The sequence below is a fragment of the Plectropomus leopardus genome, chromosome 7 (assembly GCF_008729295.1).
Source record: "Plectropomus leopardus isolate mb chromosome 7, YSFRI_Pleo_2.0, whole genome shotgun sequence".
In the NCBI taxonomy this organism is placed as follows: domain Eukaryota; kingdom Metazoa; phylum Chordata; class Actinopteri; order Perciformes; family Serranidae; genus Plectropomus; species Plectropomus leopardus.
The window spans coordinates 15,760,731-15,778,302 of record NC_056469.1 but is presented as its reverse complement, the minus strand read 5'-3'; the positions used below and the strand labels follow the sequence as shown (position 1 = coordinate 15,778,302).

At 37.6% G+C, this 17,572-nt stretch overlaps 2 protein-coding genes across 2 annotated transcripts; both read right to left on the bottom strand.

The window, feature by feature from the left end:
- Positions 1-4,883: 4,883 nt before the first annotated feature.
- On the bottom strand, positions 4,884-10,962 carry gpn2 (GPN-loop GTPase 2). The gene is made up of 6 exons (XM_042490163.1): positions 10,912-10,962; positions 9,993-10,519; positions 9,244-9,400; positions 8,894-9,054; positions 5,675-5,805; positions 4,884-5,471 (listed from the first exon to the last, which is right to left on the bottom strand). Exons 2-6 carry the CDS (start codon positions 10,410-10,412, stop codon positions 5,399-5,401), a joined length of 942 nt encoding a protein of 313 aa, XP_042346097.1. The 5' UTR covers positions 10,413-10,519; positions 10,912-10,962; the 3' UTR covers positions 4,884-5,398.
- A 309-nt stretch (positions 10,963-11,271) lies between these two features.
- On the bottom strand, positions 11,272-15,853 carry LOC121945921 (G patch domain-containing protein 3-like; the record flags this gene model as incomplete). Its single annotated transcript, XM_042490291.1, is given in 8 exon segments — positions 11,272-11,489; positions 11,609-11,736; positions 11,820-11,941; positions 12,050-12,109; positions 12,566-12,740; positions 12,880-13,121; positions 13,124-13,342; positions 15,451-15,853. Coding segments are annotated over 8 exon segments (1,533 nt in total), but the record flags the coding sequence as incomplete, so codon positions are not given.
- Positions 15,854-17,572: the final 1,719 nt, after the last annotated feature.

Here is a 17,572-nt window from a genome sequence, read left to right as displayed (position 1 = left end):
TTTATTCACAAATGAACTCAATGAATATATGGACGCTATTAAATCTTATTAAAATTTAATCTATTGAAGCCTTGAAGCCTTGTTAACCTTGGTTATTTTCCTTGTACCCCTTGGCTTGGTGTAATTGTAGTTGTATTGTAACCTATATTTTTTTATATGTTTATGTGTTTTGTATTTGATTCTGTCTCATATATATATATAAATATATGACAAAAGTATTGGGCCACCTACACATTACACCTACAGGAGCTTTTATGCCATCCCATTCTAAATCCATAGGAGTTGGTCCCTCCTTTGTAGCTATAACAGCTCCCACTCTTCTGGGAAGGCTTTATACAAGATTTTGGAGTGTGTCTATGGGAATTTTTGCCCATTCATCCAGATTTTATACACATGTGGCAATGGGACTGAATGAAACATCTGAATTCAATGATTAGGAGATATAGCCCATAATTGTAATTTGGTTTTTTAAACTTTGTTTTAAAAATTACTAATAAATCTACCTTCTATCTCTCTTTCTCCCCCTCATATATATATATATATATGTGTGTGTGTGTGTGTGTGTGTGTGTGTGTGTGTGTATGTATATATATATGTATGTATGTATATATGTCTTTAAAATATATATTTACTTTTGTTACACATCTAAACAAGAGCACTGAGTGTATTTAATCTTATAAATACCTGCGCACTGTATTGGATAATTGTCTTTCTTTTAAGCCACACACTTGTAAAAAAGCTTAAGTTCAAACTGTGCTTTTATTTTTGATTTTCTTTCAAAAAAAGGGCTGGTCTGTGCAATATTTTTGAATGTGCTTGATTATGGGTGTGTATTATATATGAATACACCCTCCCAGTGTTTGTACAGTCTGGACTCTGTGTTTGACGGTGCATTAGGATTCATTAGTATTTGTATGGCCCTTACTCATCACTGTATCATGTACATTTGGGTCATTAAAACTGTGCTGACTTTTTCATTGGCATTCTCTTATTTACAAAGCTGTTCTTGGCCTACTTCCAGCATATTTATGAGTCAACATTAGGCACAGAACTGAAAATGGCTATGCTCTGTTTATAAAGCTTGTTGTTATTGTCTACACTTAGGGTGCATAGGGAGTTTGGCAAAAGAGCCTTTATGTATGCAGCTCCATATATGTGGAATCTTCTGCAGAAAGACTTAAAACTGCACTTGTTGGTTCATTTATTTCATTTCAAAGCACTGTTGCCACTGTCAGGGTGCTGGTCTTCCACTTTTTCTTGTTTTTATGGTTCATTTATAAAATATATTAAGATACATTTTAGTTCTTGCTTGTAGTACCTTTATTTTGTACTCTTTTGTGTTTTCTGATAATTCCTTTGGAGTTAAATATTATAATTTTGTACTGTGTTGTCTGTTTGTAACTTATGTTGCTGACTGTCTTGGCCAGGACACTTTTTAATCTGAAGAGGGTTTTTCTGTTGGTTAGATAAAGGTTAAATAAAAATGAATAAAATAAGACCTATGTACTTTAAAGCAACCTTTAAAGAGGCTGTGCATGACAAAAAAAATTAATATGCATGGTGAATTTCGTGAGTGATCAGCGCAGTGGGGAGCTAATTAATTTATGAAATATATGATTTTTCAAGTGCATGATGTGGATGCTATTCTGCAAATTTACTGCACACACTGCAAGGTATTAAATGAAAGGAGTTAATTTAACCTGGCTTACACACACACACACACACACACACACACACAAACACAAATTCTTCCTTGAAAAAAGGAAATAAAATATCTTCAAATATGTATATGTACATGTATATTTTTGAAATCCCACTATGTTAGGAACCCCCGTTTGATGGAGAAACCAAAATGCAAACCACTACCACATTTTTGGGACTGTTCTGTTATTTAAGACTATTGGAGAGATACTTAAAGCCCTACTTAATGTTTTCAAATGTGCTATACTACTTGGGAGTTATTTTTTGGATATATACTTCGAGAATGACCACAAAAAAAAGCCTAATTTTATTCTCACAAATCACCAATTACATTGTAAAGACAAGATCACTCCCTAACTGTCTTCTCTTTTTATTGTCTTTTTTCTCCTTTGTGGGTGTACCTCTAAAAAGACTGCTATGGGATTTGTGACAGGCATGGATGTCTGATGTAGGACTATGCATGGTGTGTGTTTAATGCTAAATGCTATTAAAAAGTAAATTTAAAAAAAAAAAAAAAGAAATCTGCCTTTGTACACTGTAGTTTAGTGTTTCTGAGTGGTATTTAGGCAAGCAAAGGCAACACACACAGGTTTTTCCAGAGTAGAAGGAGGAAGCCTTGCAGCAAACGAGACTACCAATGCACATTCCCTCTTCTTCCCTCCCCTGCCTGCTCTGCTCTCCTCTACCACCCCCTCTCCTCTCCTCTCTGTCTGTCTCTCACTCCAGCAGAAACACTCCTCTGCTGAGTGTGGGGGGATGGGTGCACAGGCTCCAGCTCTCTCTCTCACCCTACTAACATTGAACTGCGCCGTACAGAAAAAAAAACAGGCCTTATCTACCAGACAGAGGATGCATGAACAGTTTCAAAGTCTCCCAACAATTAGAAAAATGGAGCATTTGTCCCCCTCCTCTCCTCAGTCAAATGAAGCAGACATTTTTGGCTTCCACAAAGGGTGTGTGCACAGCATTTGTGGTAATGAGAAATGTGTGTGTGTGTGTGTGTGTGTGTGCGCGCGCGCGCGCGCGCGTGGCTGAGAGAGTTTTTTTTAAATAATCATTTAATAGAATGAAATGCAAATGTATCTTAAGGTTTATGGGGCGTTTAATGTTTCGATTGGGTGTTGAGTAAAATTCAGATTTTGGGGTGTAAGTGGGTTTCTTTTCTCACTCTCGACACACAGAAACTGTCTACCTCTCTCTCTCTCTCTCACACACACACACACACACACACACACACACACACACACACACACACACACACACACACACACATCTACCTCTAGGGGGCTTATAGGGGAGGAAAAAAAGGCAGGAAGTACCAGTGAGAAGGCATACTTGATCACATGTACAAACATCGGAACACAATTTAACATTCTGCCTGACACACCCCCCTAATGCACGGAGAGCACAGAGCTTTGCAGGCACATATAATTTCACAGCCACATCATACCACACAGGGTTAATGTGATTTCCCACATCAGTGCGAGCTCGCAAAGTGGATCACGCTTTATTTTAGACTGACTACAGCGCTGCATGAGAGGCAGCAGCGCTCACACGAAGCCTCGTGTTTAATATGCGTATGTGAGGGGTGTCTAGACTTTGTGTTTTAATGCTGGAGGAGCATTTTTTATTGCGGGTGTTGGGTTTTTAAATTCACAGTAGAGAAAGAGCACAGCAGTGGAAGAAAAGTAATCCACTCCAAGTTAAAAAGAGAGTTTTTAGTTGCTTTTTAAAAAGACAAGAGGGTCTTCCATCCCAGAGACCAGACACAGGGCCAGTTGTGCAGAAACAGATTTAATGTAGCTTCCTCTCCCCGCCTGACTTAATTTTTCTGCTCTAGCTGCTGGGAAAAGACGGAGCAGACTTTTGTGGATTTTGGAGAAGGATTTGCAAGCTCATGTGCCATCTGCTGGACAGAAGAGAGGCCCAAAATGCAAGGACTCGCTCTTGGCCAAAGTCATTTCTACTTCTGATGATGTTTTCGATTCACTTTGTCTTTGTTAAACATTGCTTTATGGACATTATGCAAACATATTATTATTATAAAGTACCCTGGGATTTCTTTAGATACACTGGATTTTACCAAACATGTTGCACATTATCCATTTGTACTGAACAGGGAGCTCTGCATATGTATAATTCTGCTATAAAAAATATAGCAGTATAGCCGGTACCGGTGATAACAACAACTTTCTTTGCCCAGGAGCCACTTTTTCTAAGTGATGGCAGGCCAGGAGCCAGTTAATAAACAAACTTTTTAATCAATATATACAATAAATGAATTGCCTGTTTTCAAGCTTTTGATGTCTGCTATACGCAGAGGTGTTTCTAGGATCTGAGGACATTCAGGGATTAGCTTGGACCAGGCTAAGCTCTATTTATATGATTTTTTAAATGTAATCCGACACCTTACTTACATTCAAAGTACAAAAGAAAACAAATCTAAATGTGAATCAATTTATTTTCATTCTGAATTAGAAAATGGTTGGTGGGCCACCTGGCAACCTATACTAAGATAAGATAAAGATGATACTTTATTGTCCATTTTCACAGAAATTTGACTTGTATCTTCAAACTCTAAACAATCATGAAAAACATCTGTAAGGTCATCCTCCAGCAGTCATCAAAAAGACTTTACAATAAGCAACCATATGCCCCTTCAACAGACACTATTATGTGACACACATTCACATTATATACTTTCTACATCCAAAAAACACCTATGCAGTCACAGTATATGTGTGTTTTTTAAAAAGGTGAAATATTGTGGTATTTTGTATAACATTTGTTCTAATATTTCTTAAAGCTTAGAAATCTAATTGGCTGGTTCTTAACCTGCTTAGTTTCTTTAACCTACAGATATTTTAATTTGTTCTTTAAACATGAAATACGTAGCGTTCATGTTAATATTTACCCATCCACTGCACACAAACGCTCAAATTTCACTCTCATCTCTGAGGCACTGCCGACTGTCAAGTTCCATTATATTCCACTGCATATCAAGGCAAATACACTGTCTGTTCTCTGTATCTTACTGTCAGACGCACTCAACACTAATATATGCATATGGCAGGAGGAAAGTCCTCTGTATAATCTTTGCCATACTTATCCAATTCTAAAACAAAACAGAGCACTCTTTTGTAATTTAATTTATGCAGCAATAATCTAAAATGAGCAGCAAAGAGTATCAACATGAATCTTTTATTTTTTAGTTCATTCATTCCCGTAGAGAAGATTTACAACTATGTTTGATTAATTGCAGTCACTTAACTGTTTTAGGATAAATATGACTTTCCCACAATGCCTTCCCATGGAAATTTTCTATAAAAATATGGGGACCACAAACATCTAACAAAACAGAAAATTGGGGCCTAAACATTTATATATATTTTGAATGTAAATGTATTGGCATTTAGTGAAGGTTTCCTTTTGACGAACACATTAAGTCACTCTGCTCTCATTAGTAACTGAAGAGAAGCTGTGCATTTACTCTCTTCAGTCGTCCTCATTGTGATTTTTACGAGGTGTGGTGCAACCTTGAAGCATCTACAGCACCCAAATTTAGTTCCTATCTCTCCACCGCTTTTGTAGAGAGCCTCAGAATTCAGGCCAAGTGAGATGGATGTTGCCAAGACTCCCCTGCTATACTGATGCTAAAAAGGCAACCGGTTTTGTCCTTTTATTTGGGCTTCTCAATTTACAGATCCATCATTTCCTCCTCCACAGTCTTTCCACTGGTTTCAACATACCGCTCTTGCACTCCAAGAGTACTGGAGTACAGTTAAGGAAAAGATAAAATAACACATTATCAACCTGCATATGGTGAGATTCAGGTGACTTTTCAGCACAATTTATCCCAAGTCATTCTGAACACTTTGGTATTCAGCGTTTGAGCCACCTCTCATATATCCTAAGGTTTCATTTTTAACCAGATGAGTCACAGTGAGTCACCATAGTGATTAGGAAAGGATACGAGTCGAACTGGAAGTCTGCCCCCACAGCAGCTGACATCATGGCCTGCAGATTCCTCTCCTCTAGGTCTCCAAAGCAGTAGCCATTGGCTTTGTCCACTGCTCGTAAGACCTGAATCATGCTCTCTCTGTCCTGGAAACAGAAAAGAGAAAATTTGAGATCAGGGTTTTTTCCGTTAAAATTCTCTGACACTTCCTTATGGTTAAAGGGTAACTTCAGTATTTCTCAACCTGGACTCTATTTTACCACGTTTTTCTGTCGAAGTGACTAATGGAGACAACAGTTTTTGATATTGCTCCAGGATTGAGCAAGAGGGCTGCAGCTGGCGGTGAGAAACTGAATGCATTGTAACCACTGAGGGCATTTGTGTACCATGAATGTATGAATACTTTTGCCACTGACAGGCTCAGATTGTTATTGTAAGTGACTGACAGCTTAATGGAAAGGATCCCTACGGATATAAACCTTTTTGTTAAAGAGTAAGATCCTTTGTGTTTAACAAGAAACAGCCCTGAAATCACCATCGCCATCACCACATCCAGCAGACACCATTTAAATAAACATTAAATGAATCATCGTAAAACACACTTCCTTCAAGTCGACAGAAACAAAATGGAACTCGCAAAAGTTCGTCTCTCCCATGTTCCAACAACCACAACTTATGGTTTGGTAAAAATAAACCCTTAATTCACCCAGTTAGATGTGAAAATATCCTGGATCTATACACACCAAAGTTACTATTAGATTAAACAGAGTCTGGTGGTTCGGGCATCTGATCAGGATGCCTCCGGGGGTCCAACTGGTCCAACGCTTCTGTTTAAACAATCAGAAACGTATTCTTGACCAAAAAAGGTCCACCTCTGTAGGGATCCTTTCCATAATGTGGTCATACACTTAGAATAACAATCTGAGCCTGTCAGTGCAAAAACAAGCACTTTAAGTGGAAGTTAACTGACGGTGCACAAATGCCCTGAGTGGTTACATTGGAGCATGCTTTGCAGCTGCCAGCTATAGCGTTCAGTACAGAACCAATTTCAAAAATTGTTCTCTATTAGTCATCTGGACACAAAAACATTGGAAAACAGAGTCCAGGTTGAAAATGATCGAAGTTATCCTTTAAAGATTTGCTGAAAAAACTCACTGAAACCTTTATAATGTGCTGCTGTTTAAAGGTAACTGAATTTCTGGTTTATATCATTTCAAAATTATATGACAAGTCAGTGTTAGATATGACTTGTTCCATATTTCCTCACTATCTTTTCCTTTATTTTCCTACCAGGCAGATCTACCACATGAGCAATATGTGGTCTGCCTAATAACATAAGGCAGTGCAGCCTGTTCGGACTTTGAGCATGTTTATCATGGTTTAGTATTTTTGGATAAGCCATAATATGCCAATTTACACTGATGCTCAGAGTTTAGTATCGTGTCCTTCTCAAGGTCAAAAGTGTTGTTGCTCTTTTAAATATTCTGTGTTTAAGTGCCATTGGTAACCACGGTAACGACCGGCTGTTTAACTTCAAGGTGGTAGAAAACACAGAAATTCATTAAGGCGGAGTTTTCGCCGTGATGGAAACAATAGTGCCAACCTGCCATTTGTATAAATTACTAGTCCTGTGCGCAGCAATGGCAGAGTGGTCTAGACTCTCGTCTCTGGGTGCAAACACAGGATCGTATCAGTCTCCATAAAGAAATAATGCCCGGCAACATATACAGTGTGCAGACAGCCCACTCCGTTTTAACAGTCCAATCCATCTGCGGAAAATTGATCCAGTGCTCAATTTCAAATGCTAAAAATGATTCATGAGTTACCTGCTGAAAAGATTAAATGTGTTGCGAGTGTTTTTAAGAAATTTCTTGGACGGTAGCCAGTTTGGCATAGGTGAATTAATGAAAGAGTCCAACTTGTTCAGACCAGTTCTACTTGGATATTAAACCCTCTTTGGACCCATCCACAAAAATATAATGAAGGAATTATTGTTATACTGTCCACACGTCTCTCAGTGGCCTTGCTTCATCAAATAGAAATAAATATCACATAAGAGGAACATGAATTACTATTAGGTGTCAATCTGCTTTCAGTCACAACATAAAGTGAGTCAAATGTTTACTCTGAAGTTCGGGAGTCACTCTGTGCCACACAGAAACTGAGCCTTCAGGGCTTCATTTGTGTACACGTACATGCCATGTTTGATATTGTTGGTCAGGCTTCATTAGCCTCTCTTCTCATTTCTCAGTTCTTCTACTCTTCTTTTTGCATCTTAGTCCCTCCCACCTTAGATGCCGGCAGAGGACGCAAAGAAGACACAGGAGGACTTGACGAAACAGCCGTTTAAAAAAATAAATAAATAAAAAAAAAAAAAAAGGAGACATTTATGGTTCGGCGCCGTCATTTTAAAGCAACGTCAATTAATAATGATGTTAAGCACAGCTACATCAGCTGTGTGTAACACCTCTTTCAAACGTCCCTCATGCCAAAAAACTTCCACAAGGGATGCACTTAAGTATCCTCATTCATTGCTCCTCCAACAACCCTCCTCTTTCCTAAAATGCATTTTAGGAACATCCTTCAAGATGTTTCGCTTGGATCGATTTCCAGGTCAAAAGCAGGAGGATGGAGGAGACAAGGAGGCACAAAACAGAGAAATGAGAAGAGCCGTAGATCTGTTGGTTTTGGATTTAGCTCAAAGCAGACTTGACATTTTGTAGTCACAAAGGAATAGTATTTTGTTTTTGTGAGCTTTGTGTGTTGCCAAGTGCATTATACTCTAGTTCTGTATTAACTTTCCTGCAGCAAGTAACCAACAACACCCAATGCCTGGTCAGATGCATCGACAGTCAGATCAAGAGAAACGTTTTTCTTTTTCGGTTTTACAGCATGGCTGCAGAGCTTAAAACCAGAGTTGTTAGAGAAAATGTTACATACATGAAATAACTACAGGCTGGTACAACATTTGACCTATTAACATTTCATAACTCTCATAATTTAAACGCAGAAGGTTGATGACAGCCACGTGCATTAGGCCTCTATATTAGCTTGAGCCACCTAAGTTATTTCTGAATCAGGAAACTCCAGTGATCTACTTTTAATTTATTAAAACACATTTCAGTGGGATTATAGGAATGTTAAGTCCTACAGGCCAGCATGTACCACCTGCAGTATAAAATCCATCGAGCCTGAGTTTCAGTCTTTGAAATATAAAACAAGAAATAGCGATACCTGTACATTGAGGGGCACAAAGGAGACGAGGCTGTAATCTTGTATGACCTCTGCCAACTTTTCATTTAGATGGTGGAATTTTTTAAAAAAGGGGTCTGCAGCCAGGTGATCAAGAAGGTAGGTCAGGTCCATGACCTCTGTGTAGAAATCAAGGTTGAAGGCTGTATACAAGAATACAACACAGGAAAAATGTTACAATAGTACATGAAATTATTACTAAAGTACACAACAGTTTCTAAATAATTTTCACTGGTGTATTTTTTGAGAAGGTTAGGATCATCTGTCCTCGTTTGTAATGTTTTTGAGTGTGTTAATGTTTGTTTTGTTAGAAACGACAGCCCTCAACTTACCCAGTTTGCCATACTGCTCAATCAAGTCCATCTTGGAGAGGATGTTGACGTGTGGAAGCTCTACATGCAGCATGGTGGACAGTGAGGTACACAGAACACTGATGAACTTGGCTGGGTCAGCACAGTAGTGAGAGTCCACGAGGTGCACTGCTGTGAGCTTAAAGAAGCAAGAACGTGTGGGAGAGAGACAGTCATAAAACCTTCAGTCTTTACTATGTTAATGCTGGACTTCCTAGAGGTCGAACGATGTCGGTTTTTCAGGGCCAGTACCGATTATTAGTAGTTTATGAGACCAAGAGCCGATATTGAGAACCGATATATACATTTACATTAAAAATGAAAATCTTTCTGTCAAAGAATTTGAAATATAACAAATTCCAACACAGAACTTTGTTTAAATGCATTTTGCAAATGTTCAACCAAAACTGAAACTTTCAACATTATATACTGTAAGTTCCCAGCAACTTTGAAAAAAAAGTGACTATTTAAATGAAAAAAAATGAGCAAATAAAAATAGCTGAGCTCCTACAAAGTAAAAGTTCCTCCCATGTTGACACTGTCATTAATTTTATCAGCGATCATTAAAATAAAATACCAATACGGATAATGGGCAAAATGCCAAATATCGGTCCCAATCATCGGCCAATAATCTGTCGACCCCTCATACAATCATAATGACTTTATAAATAAATTATCCGTTTAGGGCTCAGGGAACATTATTTCCAACCATGAATATTTATGAAGCTTACCCTAAAATTCCACTTGGCGAGCTGTGAGAATATGTTTTTGACTGAACTCTGGTGGGTATAGAGCTCCACTTGTCCAGGACAGTCAAACAAAAAGTAACAGTCACCGTGCAGTTTCAGCTTGCTCTCTAACCAGTCCAGATTTGCCTCAACATAGTCCATACAGTAGAGGAGCCCACCGTTGGGCCCAAGCTTCAGACCCTCCATGACATCATCCAGGGTGACCAGCTCTGAGATATCCACCGCACAGCTGTACGGTAGTCCTTCATTGGCAGGGTCCATGTTCACCACAACCACCTTGCGTCCCAGATTAGTCAGGAACTCCTGCATCCCCTGACAGTAAGTGGTTTTTCCTGAACCCGGGGGTCCAATGACTACCTGGCCGAAGCGCAGGGAGGGTGTTACTCCAGTCTGGCTGGACATGGTTTCAGAGTCACTGGACTTCAGAGCTGGAGAGGATCACATTAGATGGGAGCAGGAGGCCACATGTGATCTCCTCTGCAAGATATCAGCATCCAGGTTTCTGTCACCTGAAAGGGGGACATCAGTCAGCGTCACATTTAAGCGGTTTTCCAACGTTTACTCAACTAAAGCAAAACCTTGATATGGTATTCACTTTCCTCTTCCTTCAAAAGCTTTTTTGCCTATTGCCAGGTCGCCTTTGTATTCAAGAATAAGTTTAAATAACTTTTTTGATTGAATAAAGGTTAAATTAAAAATAAAGTAAAAACTTAGGCAGGAGTATATACACATTTGAACGAGGAATATCGATACACTCAAGTACATTATAAACCAAAACTTCCTGTCTGTAGCTGATTAAAAGTTGATGTGGCCACAGGAAAGTCTAACTAAGGTTTGCTGCATTTTCTGGTACATTGTGGACATTTATTTGTAAATGTAATAAGTATTTATAGACAAATACCGTCTGCCGCCGTTTTGTTTGCATGCGTACAACGCTTGGTAGCTAACTGGCTAAGCTACTCTAAAGTACATCCGGGTTACGCAACAGACATGTCAAAATAAAAGCAGTATTTTTCATTTGATACAGGGCACCACACTAACCTCTGTGATTACAATGTGTGAATTTTTTAAGCCTAGCTCTTTATGTTGCATCATTAATATATTTTAATATCATTTCATAAAAATGTGACATAGGAATACAAGTTTCTGTGCAATTTCAGCTACTTTATACCAATATACAAAGACAAAAGTCAGCACAAGTGAAATTAAAGGTTTGAGAAATGTTTTAATCACAAAATCAGACAAATATGTGTGTAAAAAAACCCCAATACTATAGAAAAATAATTTAATCAAAGTCATCTTCTCGGTCCAATGCTGCCACCTGGCTGCCAGCCTCTGTACTTCATACTGGTGTTTGGTTGACGTCTCAGCAAGGTGTCGCCTCCATCTATGTTTTTGGGTTTGTCATACATTGTAGTTATATGAAAATCAGTTCTGGCCTTTTTTACAGGATGTATGACTAATTTCTCTCCGTGATACCTGCAGAAAAGAAATACAATAGCACCAGGAAAGCATTAAAAACAATGTCCACTCGTGGCAAACCAAAAAATGCCACAAGTTAAATTTGATTGATTTGCTTTTTTTGGATTCATACACACCCAAAGCCTCTTTTACAATTAGGATGTTGGCCCTCATTCTCAAGGGCATCAGGAATCCCACGCTGACTGTGTCCTAACCCTTCACCGTCCTTCCAGCCCTGCTTTTCCATCAAACGACGGCCAAAGCCCTAAAAAGAGAAAAAGTATTAGAAAATTGCTCATAAAGGCTATGGTAGAAAGGCTGGAGTCAAATTATAGGCCGCCACCTTACCTTAGTGAACCTTTCAAAGCTGCCAATAGACTGACTGTGTCCACATCTATCTTCAAGACCCTCCCTGAGCCTTTTTTCATACCGCATTCGGACATAGTCACGGGCATCCATGTCACCGCCATCTGTGAGAGGAAGAACTGGGTTAAAGAAAAACTGATCCTGCAGACATAATTCACTGTTTGGTCTCCTTCTAACGAGGTAATCGTACAGCCGTAAAACAAACGAGATACCTTTATCGTAGTAAACACTCATGTCAACGTCCCAGTCATCTGCTGTTTGTTCATCGAAATCTGAAAAAAAGGACAAAAGAAAATGTAATCAATACTTCATTAAGCAAATGCACTGAATTTAAAGTGGTAGTAATTAAAAATTATGCATATATACACATTTGGCTTTAAATGTCTATTACTGTAATCGCAGAATCGAAATTTAGCTGCCTAATTTAACAATACAAAACACTTGTGGTAGATTATATCGCCACTTTTTTTCCTTTACATTTTTTTTTGCCTTATTGATTATATTTTATTTGTTCTTTTTTTTAAGTATTTATTTTTTATTCATTTATTTATTTTGTTATTATTATTATTCTTAATGTTGTTATCATTGTTATTGGGTTTGTTGTTGTTATTATTATTATTGTATTTATTGACTTACTGATCTATTTTTTAAATGTATTTTTATTGTTTATTTCTTTATGATTTAAGAGTGGAAACTGTATGATTCATGATTTTTTTTTTTTTGCATACCTCCCTCTTCCTCCTGCCAGTACTGGGCATCAGTGTAGAACACCAGGCCCGAGCCGCCCTTCTCCCACTTCAGCTCAATCTCCTCTTCAAACAGCCTCTCTTTACTTCGCTCCTGGCTCGTTACATCATCATGCAAAGCCTCATGGCGCTCCCACTCCTCACAGCGATCATCATCCTACAACCAACGAGACGAATAATTGTAAAACAACAGTGAGCGGATGATGACAATTCAGCCAGCTGTGTTTTAAAGCCTACAGATGCTATGAATAACAGTGCCTTCATATTACACAATATATTAATGGCTTTAAACCCACGTCATCTGCATTTGACTGTGCATCCTCCTCCTCTTCTTCTTCTTTTTTCTCTGGCTCGTTTGTCTCTGTAGTTTCTGTGTGATCAGCCAGCAGCCTCTTTTCTGAGGCTAGAGGAGCATAAGTGCCTGGTCCTGATATTTCATGTCCAGCAGCTGTTAGTACAGTCTCCTCTGTGGCTGGAAGTGTCAAAGTGTCCTGATACTGCAAAGGTACGTTGCCGTAACGGCGGTTGGAGCTGGTCTGGGGAAAGTGAGTCCCAATTTCCGGATGAGGCGCGGAGGTAATCGGCAGGACTGGATGAGCTGTAGAAACACTTTCACTGGTGTGCCCACATTCCCATTCTGCATAAGAGCAGGTGGATTCAGCTCGGACAAACCTCTGAGGTCAGCCTCTGTGAAATGCTCCGTTAAGGAGACCCGATGCCTCTGCTCGTGTCTTGATTTATAGGGGAATGACCCATCATCTGAAGAGTAGAAAAAGAAAATTAGATGTACCAACGGCAAAAACATTTAAAAATCACAATAAAACATCAAACAAAGACAACTAATTTCCAGTATTAAACAGTAACACCTACACAAAGGATATACTTCCTACACTCTGAATTACATTGAGAGATTTTCATTTTGAGGTTTAGTCTATGAATTAGAGGTGGAGGAAAAATCGATACAGCACAGTATCGTGATGTTTTGTGTGGCAATACTGTACCGATACACGGACACCAAGTATCGACTTTTAATGTGATATAAATTGTAAATACTGCAAATATAATTTGCACTTTTGGTTGACCACTAGAAAAACTAGATAATACAGATACATAGATACATTTTGTTGCTATAAAAATGACCGAAGTGAGATGAACAGACAAAAAACTTTGTGTTATCAGATAGAACAGATGCTGACAAAGTTAAACAAAACATAAATTGCAATTGAAAAAAAGGTGCTTAATCTCAGTGTATCACAATGTATGATATTGCAAGATTCAGCATATGGAAAAATGTTTAAAATCGCAATATATTTGTATTGTGACTTAAGTATCGTGATAATATTGTATCGAGGGGCCTCTGATGATTCCCACCGCTGCTATGATTTGTTTGCTCCCTGGTTGTTTCTTTTCAAGGAAAATATCAAGCAAATGGTAATTATAACTTCAGAAAGACCAATAGAAATTTGCACCTCCTTTGTTCATGTTATTACAACCTATTCATCATAACAGGGAAACGACTAGCCTACGTGGGCAGTTTTTAAGATGTCAGATCATTTAGATAATTAGATATAATTTATTTTACAGACCGCCAAACAAGGTAAATATTTCTTTTTTTATTTTATTTTTTGTGTAAGTGATGTACTCCCTCTTTCGTCTTTCACTATATTCATGAGTAACTCGACCAACTACTAAAAGTCACTAAAACATATGGAAAAAATTGTGAAGCCCCAAAAAACTGTTTGCATCTCTGTCTAGATCCCTGCTCTTCCAATGTCTCCTACCTTGCACCTTTGTGCTCCTTATTCGTTTACCTGATTATTTCTCCTTTTGTGTTTTTGGTTGCTTTTTTGTTTAAAAAAAATGTTCTCTTGATTTTCCATCATAATGCTATCTCTATTGTTTTTTTTTTGTATTTGATCGTATTGTAGCGTCATTTCCGACATTGTTTTTTGCTGCTATTCTCTAACTTTTGTCTTTGATTGTCTATTCCCTGTCTTGCTTTTTACATTTTTTTTTCTTGTGTTAAATAATTAGTTATAAGATATCAATTTGAGCACTGCTTACTTGCTCTAGCATTAGGGGTCGACCAGTATTGGTTTTCCGAGGCCGATACAGATACTGATTATTTGTAGTTAATGAGACCAATAACCAACATTTGGAACCGATATGCATTCACAATAAATATGACTATCTTTCTGTCAATATTTAGAATCTGGAATAAAACAAACTCGGCCATAAAATTCTGTTTAAAAGACTTTGGCAGGTGTTTAATCAATACTTTCAACATCATATATAGAAAGTTCCCAGCAATTACATTTTTTTATTAAAGTCAAAGGAAATTTAAATTGAAAAATGAATAAATAAAAATAGCTCCCTGAGGGTTTTACAAAGCAGAAGTTCCTCCCATGCTGACACTTTCTTTGCACTTTTTAAATAATTAATTTCATCGGTGATCATTAAAATAAAACAGATACAAATAAACTGCAAAATGCTAAATACTGTCCCCCTTTAATCAGCCAGGCGACCCCTACTTAGCATGATTCATTATTTTAAGAATAAATAGATATTAAAGAAAAAGATATTAAACAAGCAATAGATGTTAAAAAGGAATACTGGTTAAAATCAAAGAGTACATGGGCCCATAATAAGCATGGCTATTGTTTTTTATTGGGTCTAGCTCCCAAAACATGTTGTATATATTTGAAGTTTCAAGCGCTCCCTGCAAAACCACAGAAGAAAGGCTATCATAAAGCTGTTATTTAACTGTACTAAGAGAGAAACACTCCCCATAACAAAGCGAAACAAAAACGACAACATCGTCATCGTGGTCTAACAGCTCAATCACACAGTGACTTCATACCACTAACCTCTGTCCTGTGAAACTTTTATTCTTTTAATAACACACCGTCGGGCCAGCCAGTCCCCCTTCGAGTCAATCCAGTGATTCCCAGCATACATCCTGACAAACCTGTCAGCATCTTTAGCGTGAAGAGACACGATACAACAGCATGATTTCGCCGTCTGCTTCTCCCCGGAGCTGTCTTCTTGTCGGTCAGCCTCCGGAGCGTTTACGTTAGAGCTGCCCTCCTCACCGTCACCGCACTCGGTGTTTTCGGAGCCCTCGGGCTCCCTGAGGACCTCCGGTCGATGTCGGTAGTGAAAACACTGAAAACCGCCGCTCTCTATGAACTGACTGAAATAATTTCTCAGGTCTGCGGAGCGAAAGGTGACAGGGATGTTACAAATCGCGAAATACACAGGGGTGCTACTTCAGAGTCCGCCATGATTGTTTTTCTCCTGAACAAGAAACGTCATCGGAACGGCTTTCAGAACTGACGTCAGATCCGCTTCACGAGACGTTAGATAAAGCTAGTACTTTGCAGAACTTTACATTATTATTATTATATTATTGGCTGATTCATCAACTGTTTTTGTGTCTCCATCAGAATTAAGTGCAAGGAAATATGTTAGAATGTAATAAAATTAAATAATTTATCAGTCATTACTTTTTTATTATGTAAAAAGTATCCATCTGTGTGCTGTTTTTGCCAGATCTCATTTCTCCCTGAGCCAGATTATGGACATTAAATCCATCTTAATTTTGCATTTTTCATTGATCTAATGACATTATTGACACAAATACCAGTTTTGATTAATTGTATGGTGTTGTAAGATGTGTTAATATTTCGCCTTATTTAATGTATTTTTAAAAAAGAGATTCCTCCCATTTTCACCATGCTTTACAAAATGTAAAGTGCTTTTAAGCTGTCATTTTTTAATGATTTTAAATATGCTTTTATTTTGGTGGTTTGAATCTCTTTTTTAGTGCTCATGTTTTTATTATGTAGCACTTGAGCTCCAAATGTAATTATTATTATTATTATTATTATTATGACTATTATTATTATTATTATTATTATTATTATTATTATTATTATTGGTGACCACAATAATAGTCATGTGACAGGAGAGCATATGGCTCCATGGAGGGAGGTGAAATAAGAAGAAATCAAGTTAAAGTTTTTATTCAGTTTAGAATATTATATTTATTGGCTGTCATTTCCAAACAGCTCATATATATCCTTTAAATATAGAAATGACAGAAAGCACGTTTTAAAAATTGTGACAAAATGTCATTCAATACAATCTTTTCCATAGCTTTGTTTACTGTGATGGATTAGACAAATGGTAATGGAAATACTGTATCAATAGCCTACATCTCTGTAAATATGTTTTTATATGTTAGCTTGCTGAATTGAACAAATAACAAAATGTTATGTCTTTCACATTACTACGTTTTCTCTTCTAGAGAGAAAACTAGTCAGAGTTCATTATCCCAGCGGCTAACTCTAACTCTGGCCTTCACCTCAGCTTTTATCACTGTGTTTTGATAGTAATAGGCAGTAAAACTAAAACCGGGTGTCTGGACTCTGACATCATTTTACACATATTTCACACTTTGTGTGCATTAGTCATGATAACCATCCTGTCTTGTGGAAGCACATGCTTATCCTCAAGAGTGTCATGTATGTTTAAAAATTACAAAAATCATAAAGGGGAGTCTGTAATTCAATCTTGTAAGTATAATTTTACAAGGTCAGACAGTAAAATAATGAAAGAATAAAACTTTCTAGCACATATACAAGTGAGAGCCTCACTACAGGTAGGCACTTAGAGTCTCAAAAATAGATGCATCAAATATCCTTCTGGTATGTCTTCTCTTACATATAATGGTAGAGAGGACATACCAGAAACTCTTTGACACCAAGGACACAAATCACGGGTCGTGCACTGCAGTGGCCTTTGGAACTTTCATAAAATAAAGATAAAACTTTACAATTTACTTTACATTTTTCATACCGGAGCCAGTAACGACACTTTTATTGATACTTAACATCGGAGAAAATTTAAAAGTAGTTTTTAAAAGCTTTTTTTTTTCTTATTGAACAAAAGAAGTAAACATTTTCAAATGTATCAGTGTGTCCTAAT

Bases quoted from the DNA above. Each gene is read 5' to 3' on its own strand.
- gpn2 (XM_042490163.1), bottom strand. From the start codon at position 10,412: ATGTCCAGCCAGACTGGAGTAACACCCTCCCTGCGCTTCGGCCAGGTA. The intron at 9,055-9,243 runs GTAAGTTGAGGG...TCTTGTATACAG, and splicing joins TGAGCAGTATGGCAAACTGG to CCTTCAACCTTGATTTCTAC. The intron at 5,806-8,893 runs GTATCGCTATTT...TTCTGTTTCCAG, and splicing joins TTGTGCCCCTCAATGTACAG to GACAGAGAGAGCATGATTCA.